The sequence below is a fragment of the Hoplias malabaricus genome, chromosome 5, assembly GCF_029633855.1.
Source record: "Hoplias malabaricus isolate fHopMal1 chromosome 5, fHopMal1.hap1, whole genome shotgun sequence".
Taxonomy (NCBI): Eukaryota; Metazoa; Chordata; class Actinopteri; order Characiformes; family Erythrinidae; genus Hoplias; species Hoplias malabaricus.
The window spans coordinates 51,932,545-51,950,060 of NC_089804.1; the positions used below are offsets into that span (position 1 = coordinate 51,932,545).

Sequence of the window (17,516 nt, forward strand, 5' to 3'; positions counted from 1 at the left end):
GTGGTTGGGGAGTACAGCTCCCAGCTCCTCCACTGCAGAACAGCTCCTGTATTTAATAGTGATTTGCTGTAATGTAGCTCATGGGAGCGGCGGTGTGAGGCCGCTGCTGGGGCTCTGTTCTCCCCAGTGACTCTCTCTTTCTCTCTCTGTCTGCACATGAAGACATGGCTGAGCTCAGCTCTGCACCCACCTCCGCCAATTAAACCACTGTCCCATCGACTCCCAACTGGTCAGACATTGAAAGGATTGGAGGGTTGGAGCTCATAGAAGTCTGGCTAAATCTGCCTCCTTATGTGTTAACACTAGGCATTAAGTTTTTATGCAGTGAGCAACACTGAATTATTTAGTGCTAATAAACTAGGGGGTTCATTATGAATACACAACATCTTGCTATGAGAAGAGCAATATTGTAAATGCGTGGTACGTCAGGAGTTTTATTCCGAGGGACTGGAATAGTGTTTGGGGAACATCCCTGTCTTCTACACTGAAGACTAGGTGTCAATTCCGTACCTGAGTAACTACATCACACTACACTAATGAGCCCTTAGGACAGACTCCTTACACTATAACATGATTAGAATTAGTATTAACAAGTTTGCTGTGGGGTGGCACGGTGGTGTCACAGTCACATAGGACACAGGCTCCAAGGACCTGGAGGTTGTGAGTTCGAGTGACTGTCTGTGAGGTGTGTGGTGTGTTCTCCCTGTGTCCGTGTGGGTTTCCTCCAGGTGCTCCGGTTTCCTCCCACAGTGCAAAAACACACGTTGGTAGGTGGATCGGCGACTCAAAAGTGTCCGTAGGTGTGAGTGAATGTGTGAGTGTGTGTGTTGCCCTGTGAAGGACTGGCGCCCCCTCCAGGGTGTATTCCCGCCTTGCACCCAATGATTCCAGGTAGGCCTCTGGACCCACCGCGACCCTGAACTGGATAAGTGGTTACAGATAATGAATGAATGAATGAAAAAGTTTCCTGTGGATAAGAGCATCAAGCTGAATGCCTTAGATGTAGATGTAATTATCATTAATTCATCATATATTCTGCATGTGTGTGAAGAACTGAAATGAGAACCATTAGCTTTTTAAGGGTCTAAGGGTTAAAGGCACTATATATGATTCTGGAAAACATCTGCTGATGTGTGAAATCAACAGCAAAACAAACACACCCCTCCCTTCAGTGCTCCTTCAAAAGCTTGGCCCCCCACATACACTCTCTCTCCAGCCCCACCCCTTTCCACTTCCTGTGTACGAGCATGAATGCCCAATGTTGCTGATTGGCTGAAAGAGTGTGGTGTTTTTCAATCGGAGGCATTTTGTTTGTTTGTCATTGACCGGACTCAGGCTGAGTATGAACACACAAACAAAGCAGAGTTAGCGAACCACATGGAAACATTCACTGAATTTTACAAAATGTGTATTGATTGAAATCGTATACAGCATCTTTAAAGTGCATTTATTCATGAAAATTCTCATAAGTTCTTTTTCATTATCCCCACTCTCTTGCGGTCTTGACCTGGTGATGATCAGTGCTTATTTCCTAATGTTTTCATCTTCACCCCTTTCTCCTATCGCCTCTCCTAAACCGCACAAGCACGGCGAACACGCCAACTAAGGAGCAGGATTGCCAGCCTGGCGCATTAGAGAGAAGCACGAACGTCTGCTATTCCATTTATCAGGGCCGAACAGACCCGGAATTATTTCAGTTTGGTGAATCACTTCCCAGTGCCTTTGATCTTCCCATGCCCTTCTGTCTATTTATAAATGCCCCAGCCCCCCTCCCCCAACACTAAAGTACTGCGCCTCTGTTATTCACACCAAACAGCGGCTTCTAAATCCTCCTTCCGAGCCGCACTGAGCACTCCTTTCATTCCAGCACCCAGCACACGTGCACTCCAAAGAGATGCATTGAATTTATGTAATTAAAATATGTACATCATTTCCTCATGAATATATTGTATTATATTAATACCATCATTGTCCAAAATAAATAAACATACAGATGTTATTTTATCCAAACCAAACTCACAACTGCGTCTATTGTGATGAGGAATGTCACGGAATTTATGATTCAGATGACCATCATCAGAAGGTAGTGTCGCAGTCACACAGCTCCAGGGACCTGGAGGTTGTGGGTTCGATTCCCGCTCCGGGTGACTGTCTGTGAGGAGTTTGTGTGTTCTCCCTGTGTCTGCGTGGGTTTCTTCCGGGTGCTCCGGTTTCCTCCCACAGTCCAATTGGGGGTTAGGTGCCTTACTTAAGGGTACTTCAGCCATGGATTGAGGGAGGAGACAGTGCTCCTTCCTCACGCCCCCTGCTCTCAATTTTCCTGCAGGTCAAGGGGACTGAACTGGCAACCTTCCAGCCACAAGTACACTTCCCTCTTCCCTTAGCATTAGGCCACGGCTGCTTTTAAATGATAAAATCGTGTTTTTTTTTTGTTTTTTAACCATATGTCTTAAAGTAATTAAAAAACAGCTGGAACGTGTGCTCAGGCATGAACAGAGAACATATGGGTCCGTTTAAAAATACATCAACATTCATTAGCGTTAATGATTCATTCTTCTCATTTATTTAAAATTATATTTATATACCTGACATTTAAAGTGCATTAAGATGCAGCTCTGGCTTATTTGGTATATATTTGGATTAAAATGAAGATTTTGTAAGGATAACCTGCTATAGCGTAATTGTTAGAGACTAGGTCTTCGATTCCCATGACCTCCTCCCTCGGTCAATGACTGGGGTGTCCTTGAGCATGGCACCAAACCCCCAGCTGTTCCCTCAGACACCGGGGATGGCTGCCAGAAGCTCCACGTGTATTCACTTCCTCTAGTGTACTGTGTATACAGTAGCCCATCGTCTAGCTGTATTTGTACACAGTGGCTGGGCCTCTTGCTGTAAATGTGTACATTGTTGCAGTCACTTACTCTGTTTGTATGCTATGGTCCTGATTAACAGCCGTGATTATGGCCTCCGTGTGTGTTGCTGGATTCTTGGCATGACACGTTTTTAATGACTTCTAAAGGCTCAGGCTGCCCTCCAGACCGGACTGTCCATCACACACACACATGCCCCTATCAGGTTCCAGGGGGCAGTTTGGAGAGAGGGAGAGTCGTCCAGGGGCAGAAAAGCAGAGCTGCCGGGCACCGTGGGGGTCTGATGAGGCAGTTAAGACTGCAGTATTATCATCAAGGCAGCTTGTCCGTCAGCAGAGGATCTAGCCGTGCTAATCAGTGCGCTTGTTGGAGTTGATGGAGAAATCCTCTGATCTGAGACAGCTGGATTTATTTGTTATTTATTTATTTATTTTGATCTATATGTAGCGCTCTTACGCTGATCAAACTTAATCCGCTATGTGTGACACTATGTGCCACTGTGGAGGGGGGTTTTGTTACTGATCATGTGCATGTATGTCATATCATCACTATCATTTTGGAAGGATTTCTATTGATCACTTGTTTATGAAAGTATTGCACAATGCAAAGAACGTCACCTTTGTTCAAATGATATGGAAAATATGAAAAAAAATGGTTGTATGTGTTTTTGTGGACAGTTATGATATGTTGATATATGGCCATTGTAATGTTTAAATAGAGTGTTATTAATATGCTACCCACTACATATGTCACTTATCCACTGCATTAGCTACATTATGGTCATGTGATCATATGCATATATTAGTGTCATGGGGCCAGATTTCATACTGTAACACCACTATACATCCAGGGACAGGTCAGTGAATTTTGATACTGCTCAGTGGAAGGTGCCCCTTTAAAACCTGCCCCTTGTTCCTGTAGTTCATGTTTTGTATCCATAGTACAATCGGTAATACAAGAAAATCAAACTAGTTAGCAGAATGCTATCAGCTAATTCACTTGTTTTGCCCTTGGAGTATGTGATTTTTATTTTTACGGAACGTACCCCAGTAAACAATTAGCCGTTGATTCAACGTTGAAATAACGTAATGACTGCCGTCTAATCAACGTTCTCTTAAGGTTGAAAATGAAAGTTGAAAAGACGTCCAAACCCAGACATTGAAAAGACGACTATTAGACGTATTTTGGACGTCCACTGACGTTATCGATTGGTCACCACTTAACTAACTTATTAAGATGGATTTTGGACGTCCATTGACGTTTAAAATATGTCCTTGACGGACAGACTAATTTTAGACCTATTTTGAACGTCCGGGGACGTTCCTTGTTCACTGGGACTGTCCTCTACAATCAGGTTACAGATAGACATCCATTTTTGGGGAGTTCATAAGATGAGATGAGATCGGAAAATACTGTTTTGATCCTCAAAGTATTTGCAGACAATTGTCCTTTTCTAGCATGTGTGAGAGTTTTGCTCCTGGGCGCCCCCTACTGTTGCAGAGTGTAATTAATTATTACAGCACTGTCCTGAAATCAAGTTGAATGTAGGAGAGAGGGAGTGATTTCCTACCCTCCTCCAAAAGTCACACAATGCAGATTCTGAGCATCATAATGATTTTGAAGCTGTAAATTAAAGTCAAAATACTACCCAGTTTTCCTTTAAATTACATTCATGATCTAGCACCGGCCTGGTTTTCTGTTGGACACTGTTGACTAGCCCACCTCCTTCCCTGATTCCCCCTTCATGAGGTTGTAAATGGGCTGTTTTGGGATATGAGAATGGGATATTTAACATGTGGGAACAACATAATAAGAAGTGGGAAGATGATCTTGGTCCCTTATGTGATTATGCTGCTCACATGCAGTCATTTAATAACAAGGGGATGTCACCAGCAGGGCACTGTATCTGTCTAATGAAATGTTTTGTCCCTTTGGGAAGTCAGTGCATATTTAATAGTGTATTGTTGCGTGTATGTGACTTAATTTAGAGTTAATCTATTTTTTATGTGAATCACTTATATATCAGGAATTTGAAATGGTGCCATTATATTTTACACTGTGTCATGTTCCTTCTCCTGTGAAGTTCCTATATCAGAGATATAAGATGTTTTTTGCAACAGCAGTGATATCTAAAAGCATGCACTCACACACGCGTGAGCTCTCACCGCGTGAGTGTGATTTACTGTGAGAGCCAGGTCCCGAAAGGGTGCTTAATTTAATGAGGTAATTATACACTGGGTCAAGGAAGCAGCCGGGACCTGATTTATACAAACTGTCACACAAACATACACACACACACACACACACACACACATACTGTGACTGCAAGGACAACTGCACCCTCAACCTGCCCGTCACCCCCCAAGCACTCTTTCCTCAGCCCTTTACTTCTCTCTCTCTCTCTCTCTCTCTCTCTCTCTCTCTCTCTCTCTCTCTCTCTCTCTCTTTCTCTCTCCTTGTGAGGACAGATGAATGAGAGGCTGGCACAGTCTCTGTGCCTCTGATTGGCTGAGCTCAGTCTCAGTGTGTGATGCCAGTGCCGCATTGCTGTGACGAAGCAGCAGCAGTGGAGTGTGCTGTGTCTCAGAGGCAGCTGTGTTGTGGGCAGCGGTCAGCAGCTGCACTGACTAGACGTCTGTGCCCTGTGAAGAGCACTGTTCTGAGTGGAACCAAGGAAATATGAGTGTTTGTGGTAATTGGGACAACCGGTTCAGTCCAGTTCAGTTCAGTTCAAAGTTAATAGGCCCCCCTCTCTTTTCATGTCAGACTCTTGCATGCTTTATAGTGACTTAAAGATGAGGCTTCTAGACAGCGCAGAACTAAGACTGGACTTGCACTGCAGACACACCATTGATTAATTCATCTTAATACTTAATATTTAGTCGCTACTATTAATTATTTGGCAAAAGCTGATAAGTTAGTAATGTAGTTATGACAGTGAAGAACTGAAGAGAACTGTGCATTTTTTTTCTCTTCTCTTCTCTTCTCTTCTCTTCTCTTCTCTTCTTTGCTACTGTCTTTTCTTCTCATTCTGTCTCTTCTCTTCTCATGTTGCCTTTGCTTGTTTGGTCTCTTCTCTTTTTTCTCATTTTGTCTCTTCTCTTCTTTACTTCTCTCTTTTCTTCTCATTTAATCTCTTCTCGTCTCATGTTGCCTTTGCTCGTTTAGTCTCTTCTCTTTTCTTCTCATTTTGTCTCTTCTCTTCTTATTTTGTCTCTGCTTGTTTGGTCTCTTCTCTTCTCTTCTCTTCTCTTCTCTTCTCTTCTCTTCTCATTTATGTATTGTAGTTATGACAGTGAAGAACCGAAGAGAGCACCATTCCTAATTCTCAAACCTCATTTTGTCTTTGCTCATTTTGTTCCTTATTTTCTCGTTTTGTCTCTTCTCTACTTTCTTTTGTTTTCTCTTCTCTGCTCATTTAGTCTATTTCTTCTTTACTTTTCTCTTCTCATTGTGTCTCTTCTCTTCTTTACTTTTCTCATTTTTTTTCATTTTGTCTCCTCTCTTCTTTACTTTTCTCGTTTCATCCCTTTTCACCTTATTTTGTCTCTTCTCTTCTCTTCTCTTCTCTTCTCTTGTCTTTTCTTCTCTTCTCTTCTCTTCTCTTCTCATTTATGTATTGTAATTATCACAGTGAAGATCTGAAGCGAGCACCATTTCTAATTCTCAAATCTCGTTTTGTCTCTTCTTTTCTCATTTTTTCTCTTTTCTACTTTCTTTTGTCTTCTCTTCTCTGCTTGTTTGTCTCTTCTTTTCATTACATTTCTCTTCTCATTTTGTCTCTTCTCATGTTGTCTTTGCTTGTTTGGTTTCTTCTCTTCTCTTCTCTTCTCTTCTCTTCTCTTCTCTTCGCCACAGTGACAGCAGCAGATCTGTTTTCAGCCCTGTCCAGGGAGGGTACTCACTGAGAGCCAATGTGAAAACTGTGCTGCAAAGTCAAGAGAGAGAGAAAGAGAAGCTTGACAAGCAATCTCAAAAGAGGAGTGAGAAATGGTGAAAAAAAATGCCTGCGATTAAGATTGAGGAGGAGGAAAGAGAACGCGGTGGAGATAGGGAGGGAGTGTGAAAGAGAGAGAGGAGAGATTTAAGACTGCAGGGAGTTAGAGGCGAGGAAAATCCAGCTGTGAAAATTAAGCAGCTTTAAGTAACTGCTTGCTAAAGCTGCATTCTGAAGTGTGGCTTCTTTCAGAGACTCATCCACAAGGTTGCACTGGTGGCAGGGGATAAGAGAGAGAGGGGGAGGTAGGAAAAGAGAGGGGAATGACAGTGACAGTGGCTCAGGCTGTTTCATAACACAGGACTTACAGCAATGTGCCGAATTAATGCTGACAATAGGTGCTTCATCAGAGCTGCGTGTTTTTCTTTTCTTTTCTTCATTAAGCCACTCCATGCACGCCTGCCCAGAATCAATGCTGATGATAGTGCTCTCGGTGTTTAACTACCCTATAACTGCCACTTTTACTTTGTTGTTTACAGGAAGTATCAACCGAACGGGGGCGGTCCCCACATTTCTGCGGACCCCCACAGTCATCCAGCCTCATTTGGACATGAAGCCCTTCCTTCAGTTCCCCATGGAGACACCCCCGCCTCACAGCGTTGGACTCTTTCACAATTTTAACACAGTGAGTAAATCATAAATACTCAGTTTGTTTATGGGTCTTAAGGAATGACTCAGTGTTTCGCAGAAACTGTGGTTTCTGTTATTTTTGTGATTCTGAATACTATGAATACATAATTAGCCAGAGTATAGGTCCAAAGGAATTTACACACCAATAAGTGAATTCATTATTTCAGGTACTGTAAGATACATCTATTATGGATGCACATTTATTCTTGCATGTCCAGTGTGTTTAATCTCCTTATAAAACTTGGGACTGAATTGGGCCCAGGTCACCATACTCAGTGTAGACCCTCAGCTAATGAGGCATAAAACTCCTCAGCACTGGGACATGCTGCAATATAACAGTGCTCTCTGAGGAGAGGGTACTGTATCCCATAACAACACTAATTGTCCAACTTTAGTGCTTGACCTCACTAATGTTCTTTAATATTATAATATACCAAAGTCAACTTTAACATTTCAAAAAATGCTCCAATTGAATTACCGCCTTGAGATTTCTACACATTTACTGAGTAGCAATACTATTTTCAACCATTTTAACAGAGACAAACCTGCCCCACTCGTTTGGACTCTTCTGCCAGTAGAAAAATGTATGTACAATATATTTCATTAAATGATGTATAACAAATGGCATAAAAAAGTGTTACAATCTGTTTCTGAATACTACAGGAGGAGCCTGTTAGCCCGTTAGCCTGTTAGCTACATGCCGAAGTGTTCAACCTGCTCTAATGAGAATAGAATATATTCCAGCCGCAGTGAACCTTTTACAAGTGCCTGATGTTATTATAGGAAAGATAGTTTTGGGGAATTGTGTGTTTTTCAAACTGTGCAAGGTATCTTCAAATGCACATTAGCATAGATTACCTTAGGTCAGGCATCACGTTTTTCCCTCTGGGGGACACATTAATATTTACAGACCTGGTCACAGGCCACAGGCCACAGCAACGGTATATACAGAGTCATCTAATTTGGACATAGTGGTCCTTCAGCTTAGTAATGTGTTCACTCACAACACATTCACTCTTGTCACACTGTCCAGCTCCAGATTAGCACGCTAGAAAGCTAGCTGTGTGGTCAGATTATTCCTGAGGATCTTCTTTTCTTCAGTTCTGCTTTTCCTGAGAACGCAGAGAGCTTTTTCACCCATGAAGCCCACTAACTTTACTTTTACTTCAGCCAAAAAGCAACCCACTAAGTCACTATCACATTACATTTGCTTCAAAGTTCTGGCAAACTAGAGCTGACTGAGGCCAGAGATGCAGCTATTGGGTGAAGCTGCGATTACAGTACTAGTTTTATAATATATTTATTTGCATAACAACCTATGGCTATTGCACAGAAAGGCAAAATGTAGCCATTAAATATGTTGGATATATCTGTTAGACTGTAAACGGTCCATGGGCCAGAGGTTCCCTACCACTGCCTTAGATAATATTAAACGTTTCTGTCCATTTTAGACACTTTATTATATATCAACGTTTCACATCGTTCCCTGTCTATGTCCCTCATCTGAGCAACCAAACTTCTCAGAATACACAGAACCAGTGCTACTTAAATTATGCTGACACGCAGCCAGAGATGCTTTCCTGTCGCCAATATGTCGACAGCCACCTGCACCTTTTCAAATGTCTGTGGGGTGTTTGTCTGCTTTGGTCGTGCTCATTGATTTCCGCCAAGTCTGGAATAATAAAGCATGAGTTATGGCTAATCATTCCGGTTCCAGTGCTGGCTGTTTCTCTCACTCAGCACTCCTGCTCCCGTGTCCACTCTGAGTGGATCCCACATTGCGCTCTGCGATGCAAATGAGGTCCTGGTCAGCAAAACGATAATGACGGGCCGATAGCATGAGCAGAGCGAGCCTAAGGCCCTGGCTGTGTGTAGGAGCCAGTTTTGATTTGCGATTCGAGGCTTGGCTTGGGTGTGTGCTAGCACTTGTTGCCATTGTAAAATATGGCATACCCTTTGGCTGTGTCTGATAGCAGAGAGAGAGAGAGAAAACGCAGTTTTGTGTGCCAGCTCAACAAATCTAAACCAAGTGACTGGAAATTGCCCCGTTTTGCTTCCAGATGCTCTAAATTATCTGTGTAATAAGAAGCCAAACGATGTTTTAATGTTGAGAAAGATAGATGAGTAAGAGCTTATGATTTTCTAAGAGCTTTACTCCAGTCTCTTTCAGTTGTCATTTTGGATGAAGAGCATTCAGGGACAGGCGCCTGTAGATTGTTGAGGTTTTAACTTTGCAGTGGGCAGTAAATCTCTGTAGCAATAGCTTCAGGGAATCACACATGGTGGTAGAAACTGGGGGAAGATGGCAGGGGAAGTGTGCCTGCTGCCCAGCAGATGGGGGTGTTGGAAAAGCTGGGAGGACGTACTGACCTCCCTCAGTAGGATACACACATACACACACACAGACACACACACAGATATACTCTGCTGAATAAACACTGCAGTGCCTGCGCCATTGCCTAATGCAACACTGACATTTACAAGAATCCCCCACACAGGTAGAAATGACTAGGCTTTTTACTGCGACAGGACACACCTGGACAGAGGCTCTAAGATTGCAGCTCTTAGCAATGAGATAAGACAGCTTGCACTCATTAGCATGCATCACCGGTCTCTGAAAGCAATGCATGAGATAGAATTTATTGGACATATGCCTTGCTTGGAGTTAGATACTGAAATGAGTTTTAATACAATCTGTCTCTAGCATTTACAGAATTTTGTTTTGCTACATCTTTTCATTTTCTCATGTTTAATGAATTACATTTCCATTCAACTTACATTTTTATATCAACAACTATGAGTCTCTTCTTCTGCTTGCAAGAATATTACAGATTACCCATCCTCTACATAGAACACACTCCATGGTTATGCACTAAAGCTCCATTCGGATTCATCTTTCAGAAGGACATCTGTGAAAAAAACTGGTCCATTACTCCTCAGTCATAAAATTCCCCATCTGGACCGCAATGAAAAACTAGAGTGAGTTTTTAGTCCCCATATTATATCAGGTTTACATTTAATCACGAGCAATGTTCTACTTCTAGAATTATAATTGAGATATATCTTTTATATTTAAAACCAACAACAGGTAACTGGTTTGGTAACTCTTCCATTTTCATATTGTTTTGCTTCTCGGGAAAATTTTTTATGGCTCAAAGGCTAAATAAGGTGTGCAGCAGTTCCCAAACTGGTATTTTATTCAATGGGAGATTGGCATCCGGACTCTGAATTTAGTGAAAAACAGATATTTCTATCTGTAAGTTTCTCTGTGTCACACAGCTCCAGGGACCTGGAGGTTGTGGGTTTGAGTCCCACTCCGGGTGACTGTCTGTGAGGAGTTGGTGTGTTGTCCCCGTATCCGCGTGGGTGTCCTCCGGGTGCTCCGGTTTTCTCCCACAGTCCAAAAACACACGTTGGTAGGTGGATTGGCGACTCAAAAGTGTCCGTAGGTGTGAGTGTGTGAGTGAATGTGTGAGTGTGTCTGTGTTGCCCTGTGAAGGACTGGCGCCCCCTCCAGGGTGTATTCCCGCCTTGCGCCCAATGATTCCAGGTAGGCTCTGGACCCACCGCGACCCTGAACTGGATAAGCGCTTACAGATTATGAATGAATGAATGAATTAAGTTTCTCTGTTGGTTTCAGGGAAAAACACACATAGTCGATTCAGGTGGAAATAAATTCACAAATGTACTAGAAGCATTTTTGATTACAGCAGCTGGTTATCTCCATAATTGCAAAATGAGGTGCGTTGTCTTGTGCATCATCAGCACAGCAGATGAATACGATGGTGTGATTCAAGCATGCACTGAATCACAAAGTGGATAAAGTCTTTTGTTTCCTCAAAGGCATTTTGATTAATACATATATTTTAATGTAAATTTGATTTAAATTTGATTGCAGAGAATGTGTTAACGTTTTAAAAATGAGAAAAACATATTGATTTGCTGTTACAAAGGTGTCCAAAGTACTGATGAAAGAATTAAAATTGATAATACTTTTATAATGATAAACAAAATAAAACCATGACTGTGTTGTTGCCATTGATCAATGCAACTTCTAAGAATTAATTCCGAAAGTCCTTTTTTCTATGAAAATAAGGTTATGGAGAGAAATGTCCTGTCCTTCTTTGGTATCGTGAAGTTGTTACCAGTGAAGGCTTTGTTGAAAGTGCATGATTTACTTAAAATGCTTGGTTTTTGTGTCTCGGTCCAGGCGGCTTGGATGGCGTAATGATCTGTAAACAGCTGAAGAGAGCAGATTTCTGTGTTTGGGGCCCACTTGATTAAGCCCCTCTGTTGAAAAGAAACAGAGGTCGTGGGCGTTCCTGTGTAACTGTTACAGGGTCAGCTGAGTTAGTGATATATTACACTGAGGAACATTAACCCTGCAGGAGGCATTCTGGATGAGTTCTGTGGTGCCTGGGATCTTTCAGCCAAAACAAAGCGTGGGAATGGTCTGGTGATGAAAACTTGAAAACCGTTACATACCACATTTTATATCCAAGAAAACTGCACTCAGCAAACTAATCCACCTCACAGTCGCTCAGAAGTGGTTGAGTGTAGTTAAGGAGGACAGTTCCATCCTGTATTCCTTCATGCTGGAGCTTTAACGTGACTTTCACGTGATTTGCCATCTACCTGGCCGTCGGAATGGATGTGCTCATAGGCACAGACGTGAGTGCATGATTTATCGTCAACAGCTGGCTGTGGCGTGAAAGCTCACGAGTGCCTGGCACACACTTGCTTCTGCTGCAGAGTCAGGAATTTCCGTTCAGAGACAGGTGGTGTCCTGACTTGTTGCCCTTCACCTGCTCCATCCTCCAGAAGTATATCTCCCTTTCTCCCTTTCCTCCTGCGGTTTCGCTGTTGTAAATAACACAATCTGAGCGCACATCGCTAATCCATGTAGACGTTTACCGGCTTTGAACCATTTCTGACTCATTTCCGATGACCCAGTCTAACTTTTTCCGTTTACTTTAGAAAGGATTTGCACAAATCAAATTCATGCAGATTTTCCACCTACACCAGTGAAGTGAGCCAAGACATTGTTGGTGTCCAGTGTGGGATTCTTTTAAAAGCTACGAGGTTAACGTAGCAAAAGTAATGGAACTTTGTGACCGGCAATTAGCCTCATGCAAACCACAGGCCTCAATCATAACACAGTAAACATATTGAGATGTTTAATAATCTGTACCAGACGTTTGTAGGCTAAAGACCTTTCTAATGCTGTAGGACAGGGGTCACCTATCTCATCTATAAATGGACACTGGCTTTAGGTTTTTTTAAAGCAGATGCACAGCTGACTCCATATGTTTAAAAGGCCCATTGTTTCTTTGTATATTTCTTCCTCTGAGGTGTGTTTAAATTACACTCGTCATGATTAGCAGTCGTATTCATAGTGTATTTTGGTTTTACGCATTTTTATTAACATAATTCATTCCTGAGCAAGCAGTCTGAGTTGAAACATTCCTTAGAACTTTAATTTAAATATATTAAATGTATGTATAGTCATAGGGTGGTCTGGAGGTTGTGGGTGACTCCGGGTGACTGTCTGTGAGGAGTTGGTGTGTTCTCCCTGTGTCCGCGTGGGTTTCCTCCGGGTGCTCCGGTTTCCTCCCACAGTCCAAAAACACACATTGCAGGTTTGGCGACTCAAAAGTGTGTGTGTGTTGCCCTGTGAAGGACTGGCGCCCCCTCCAGGGTGTATTACCGCCTTGTGCCCAATGATTCCAGGTAGGCTCTGGACCCACTGCGACCCTGAACTGGATAAGCGCTTACAGATAATGAATGCATGAAATGAATGTATAGTCATAGGTATCCACGTATTTTGGGGCTTGCTTTTTGTGAAAAAGGTTGTTGACAGTTACTACAGGACTGGAGTGAAAACCCTTGCAGTGGTCTACACTTTGTTTGTGGTATGGTTCATTTGTAAAGATAACAGCGTCACATACAGGGTCAGAAAATACGTAAACAAGACGTTTATATGACTTCTTGATGTGTTTTGAGGTGTGTGTGAGATAACTCCAGTCCAAAACATAAGGCACCACGTGTCTCACCTGACTGACTGGCTGTGTTGTGAATGATCATAATGTGTGTAAATGTAGTCGTGGTTGAAGTTGTGGTGATAGTGTGGGCCTCGGTGATTCATGGTGTTTTCATACGTTCGTGTGAGAAAAGGCTGCAGCTGCATGAGAACAGTTGCAGTTTGGGAGGCATTTAGTGTAAGTGTTTGAGTCACGATGGGGGAGCAGGGGAGGGTGAAATCGACAAGCTGCTCGGAGATGTGTGCTGATAGACACTGTGTGTGTGTGTGTATGAGAGAGAGAGAGAGAGAGAGAGAGAGAGAGAGAGAGAGAGAGAGAGAGAGAGAGAGAGAGAGAGAGAGAAGCTGAGGAGAGTGCATGACATTTCCACTGCATCTGGACAGATTGGGTGAGTCTTTGAGTGTGTGTGTGTGTGTGTGTGCATGAAAGCTTGAAAGAGATATTGTGTAAAACAGAGAGATGGAAGGAAGTTGGTGATGGAAAGAAGAAAATGAAAATATTCAGTGAATTAATCAGTGAGGAAAAGGGTAGGGGAGGGAGAGAGAGAGAGAGAGAGAGAGAGAGAGAGAGAGAGAGAGAGAGAGATAAAGATAGAGAGAGAGATAAAGAAAGAGAGAGAGAGATAAAGAGAGAGAGAGAGAAAGAGAGCGAGAGAGATGAATAAAGAGAGAGAGAGAGAGAGAGAGATAAAGAAAGAGAGAGAGAGAGAGAGAGAGAGAGAGAGAGAGAGCGAGAGAGAGATGAATAAAGAGAGAGAGAGAGAGAGAGAGAGAGAGAGAGAGAGAGAGAGAGAGAGAGAGAGAGAGAGAGAGAGAGAGAGAAACTTATTCTCGTAAAAAGTTCTTGGGGAATACTGAAGCAATAGATAGAACTTGAGAGAGATTTATTGCACATATGGCATGGCTAGTATTAAAGTAACAGGGAAATGAGTGAGTGTGTGTGTGTGTGTGTGTGTGAGAGAGAGAGAGAGAGAGAGAGAGAGAGAGAGAGAGAGAGAGAGAGGGAGCGTTAATGGCATGAGGTCTTGACTTACTCTGAAGCAACAGGAGGAATGAAAGGGAGAGGGGAGAATAAAAGGAAGGCGACCAAAACATAAAGACACATTTTTAACTCAACAGCTTGGAATGTGGTGAGAGAAAAGCAGAAGGATTCAGTGGACGAAAGGAAAAGAGGAAGAGAAGGACTCCGAGCAAAGAAAAGAGAAGAAAGGGACTGAGCTGGAGGAGAATACTGACAGACGCATCTCTGATCTGTAAACACCGCACTGTGTGCATATGTGTGTGTACAGACTGGACTTCTTAAGAAGAGGGCATGCTGAAGTGTGTGTGTGTGTTTGCCTGTGCACACGAGGGTGTGGGAACACGCGATCGTGGGAATCAGGTGGTGCACTGGGACATAGAGAGGATCACTTCTGAATAAACTGCACACTCGCACACCCCTCACTGCACACACACACACACACACACACAGGCGGACGGATGCAGCTGAAAGCTCCTAGCGGTGCTGAGGACGGAAAGGTGAGTGGCTCACATTAACGAGGAGCTGAGGCTCAGAGAGAGGAAGAAATAAAACAAATCTTTCATTGTTCTCTCAAGGCACCACAGGCTGGACACTATTCAAAGCAGTATAGTTACTTCAAAGGCTGTTTCATCTGGCGAGGTGCAGGGTTTTTTTTTGTTTTGCCCCTGATAGAATATTCCTGAGTGTGCACTGTGGTGGTACGTGTTAAACTAGTGGAATGTAGCACTGAAATTTCCTGAGAAATGATGAAAAGATGTATCAAAGAGAACAGATGGGAGGGAAGGCTTCTTCTCTCATGCCTTCTCTTGTGTCTGTATGAGTCTACCTCTTCTGCGCCTTTGTGGTTCCCCCTTCTGAGAATCATTGGATGTGATATTGCTGTTAACTGTGACCTTGTGATTGACTGAGTGTCTTTGTACCTGAGTGAATAACTTCTTAGAAACAGCGGCTGCACAATACTTTGTACATACTGTGACTGATTTGTAGAAAGGAGGAATGGAAAGACTAGGAAGGGTATAAAGGGTTAAATGTTACCTTCAGTCCATCATTAATGTCTTGAGAGTGTTTGGTCTTGTTTGGGTTGGCACTGAAGTGTGTCTAAGGGCGTATTTGAGGATATGGTGGATTAGCGTTACCTGCAGAGGTACTGTTATCACGAGCTGTGATTTTAATCCAGTGTGAATCTACAGTGTCAGTGTTGTTGACAGTTTGACAGTAAGAAGTCTGTAGTGAGTGATCATCTACCATTGGCTGAACTTGGAGCAGCCTCAGTACTAATAGCAGTCATGTTTGAATCCACCTCGTGTGTGTGTAACGTTAACAAAACCTGCTTAGATACCTGATCATAAACTGTGTTATTGTTATTAATGCATTACAGGTTCATGAATTACACATAAAGTCTATGATGATTATTACTAAAACCACACAGGTGCTTTATCCCGTAACCAATCAGCCAAATGAATTAAACGTTACGCTACGTCCGTATAAAGTAATAAAAGGTAAAAACACAACGTTGCTAAGACTGTAGACCCTGCTTTCTAGGCTGACAGCGTAGATGTAAATGACTGCTGCTTAGTAGGTCACTGTGTTGCTGTGTGTTCTGTGGGCCATTGTTACGCACCATGACCATCACAAAGGAAGATAACAATGCAGATATTTATATCTCCTCTAGCCTTTGCCGACCCAGGATGACAGATCCTGTTTTTGAAGACAGTGTTATGATGAGTGTGTTCCCCTCCTAGATATCATCCGAAAGCTATTATCTTCATTTAAGCCGAGAGTGCTTTTGTAGTGTTAGTGAGATCATATGATTCAGGATGGCGTGGTTCATCTCTGTTCTCTAAAGTGCATGAAATGAGTGTTGCAGGAATGGGAGTAAACTCCAAAAAAAAAAGCGTAAGTAACAGCTCTCTGCTCTGAGGCTATTTTTGTTCGGATTCTCAAGGCGCACAGGGGCGACTCCCTGGATTTTTGAGCTGGAGCAACATTGTGAGCTCTTCATTATAAGGGTGGTCTTCTTATAGCACTTTGAGGAGCTCCAGCACTCCTAAAACTAATCTGAGTCTAATGAGAAGCCTTTCCAAACCTCATCTCTCCCTCTCTCTCTCTCTTTTTATTCACCCTTCCCACACAAACTCCTCCAAAGCCTGACGTCCATCTCCTGGCAGAGCTGGTTAGTGCTGACAGTTGTATCTGTTCTATTGATGTGCTCGGGCTTGAGGCGTTCTGATTACCCAGCTAACTGCCAGCTCCAGTTAATCCCTGGAAGGTTCAAGAAGGCAAAGCCATAGAACAACATCGTCGTGGCTAATCCAATGCCTGTCTGGCCGTGGCGGTGTTGCAGACTTCACACATGCACAGCGCCGCTGAGCGCTGGGGTGGACAGATGAGTCTGGGGTGCCCAGCCAAATGAGATAAGAAGGGCGCTATCCCAGGAAGTCCGGCACTAGGCCTGTTAGCCTGCAGATGGTGTATGTCTGTGCTGTCGCCCCCTGCTCCATGCCTCAACCCCCCTTGTATTTACTTCTAATAGAAGGTTGCCTGGGAACCGTGCCTGTGCTGAGTTTCAAACTGTTTTTGTTTGACTTAGGGGGAATATTCATTTCAGCCTCTCCCCCCGTTAGCCGGCCAAGAGAGGACGTTACACATGGGGCGGCTAAAGCCTGCTTTTCTTAGAAGCCCAAATGAAAGGCATGACTATCATCTAAATTAGTTTTGAAATGTTCAAAAGACACTCTGGGTAAATGAAGCAAATGTTTGTGTCTGCTGGAATGCGTTTTTGCATAGTTAGTGCTTCTAAATAAAACTAAAAGAAGAATCTGACGTACATGTTGTGTAATTCAAAGCTTTAGCGCTAGCATCTCAGTGAAATTGTCATAAAACTACATGGCACCTACATGAGCTTATTATGACAGCTGACTTTGGTTTACTCCAACATTTGTGACTCGTTCCAATATG

The 17,516-nt window shown here is 43.0% G+C and overlaps 1 protein-coding gene across 2 annotated transcripts in view; it reads left to right on the forward strand.

The window, feature by feature from the left end:
- znf385a (zinc finger protein 385A) overlaps positions 1–17,516 on the forward strand; it is a 102,487-nt gene that overhangs the window by 46,953 nt on the left and 38,018 nt on the right. Inside the window, exon 2 of one of the 2 annotated variants that reach the window (XM_066671372.1) lies at positions 7,347–7,492. In XM_066671372.1, the coding sequence (XP_066527469.1) occupies positions 7,347–7,492 (146 nt within the window). Of the gene's footprint in view, positions 1–7,346; positions 7,493–14,682; positions 15,056–17,516 lie in introns of those variants that run through there. The other variant, XM_066671373.1, reaches the window with a different exon arrangement.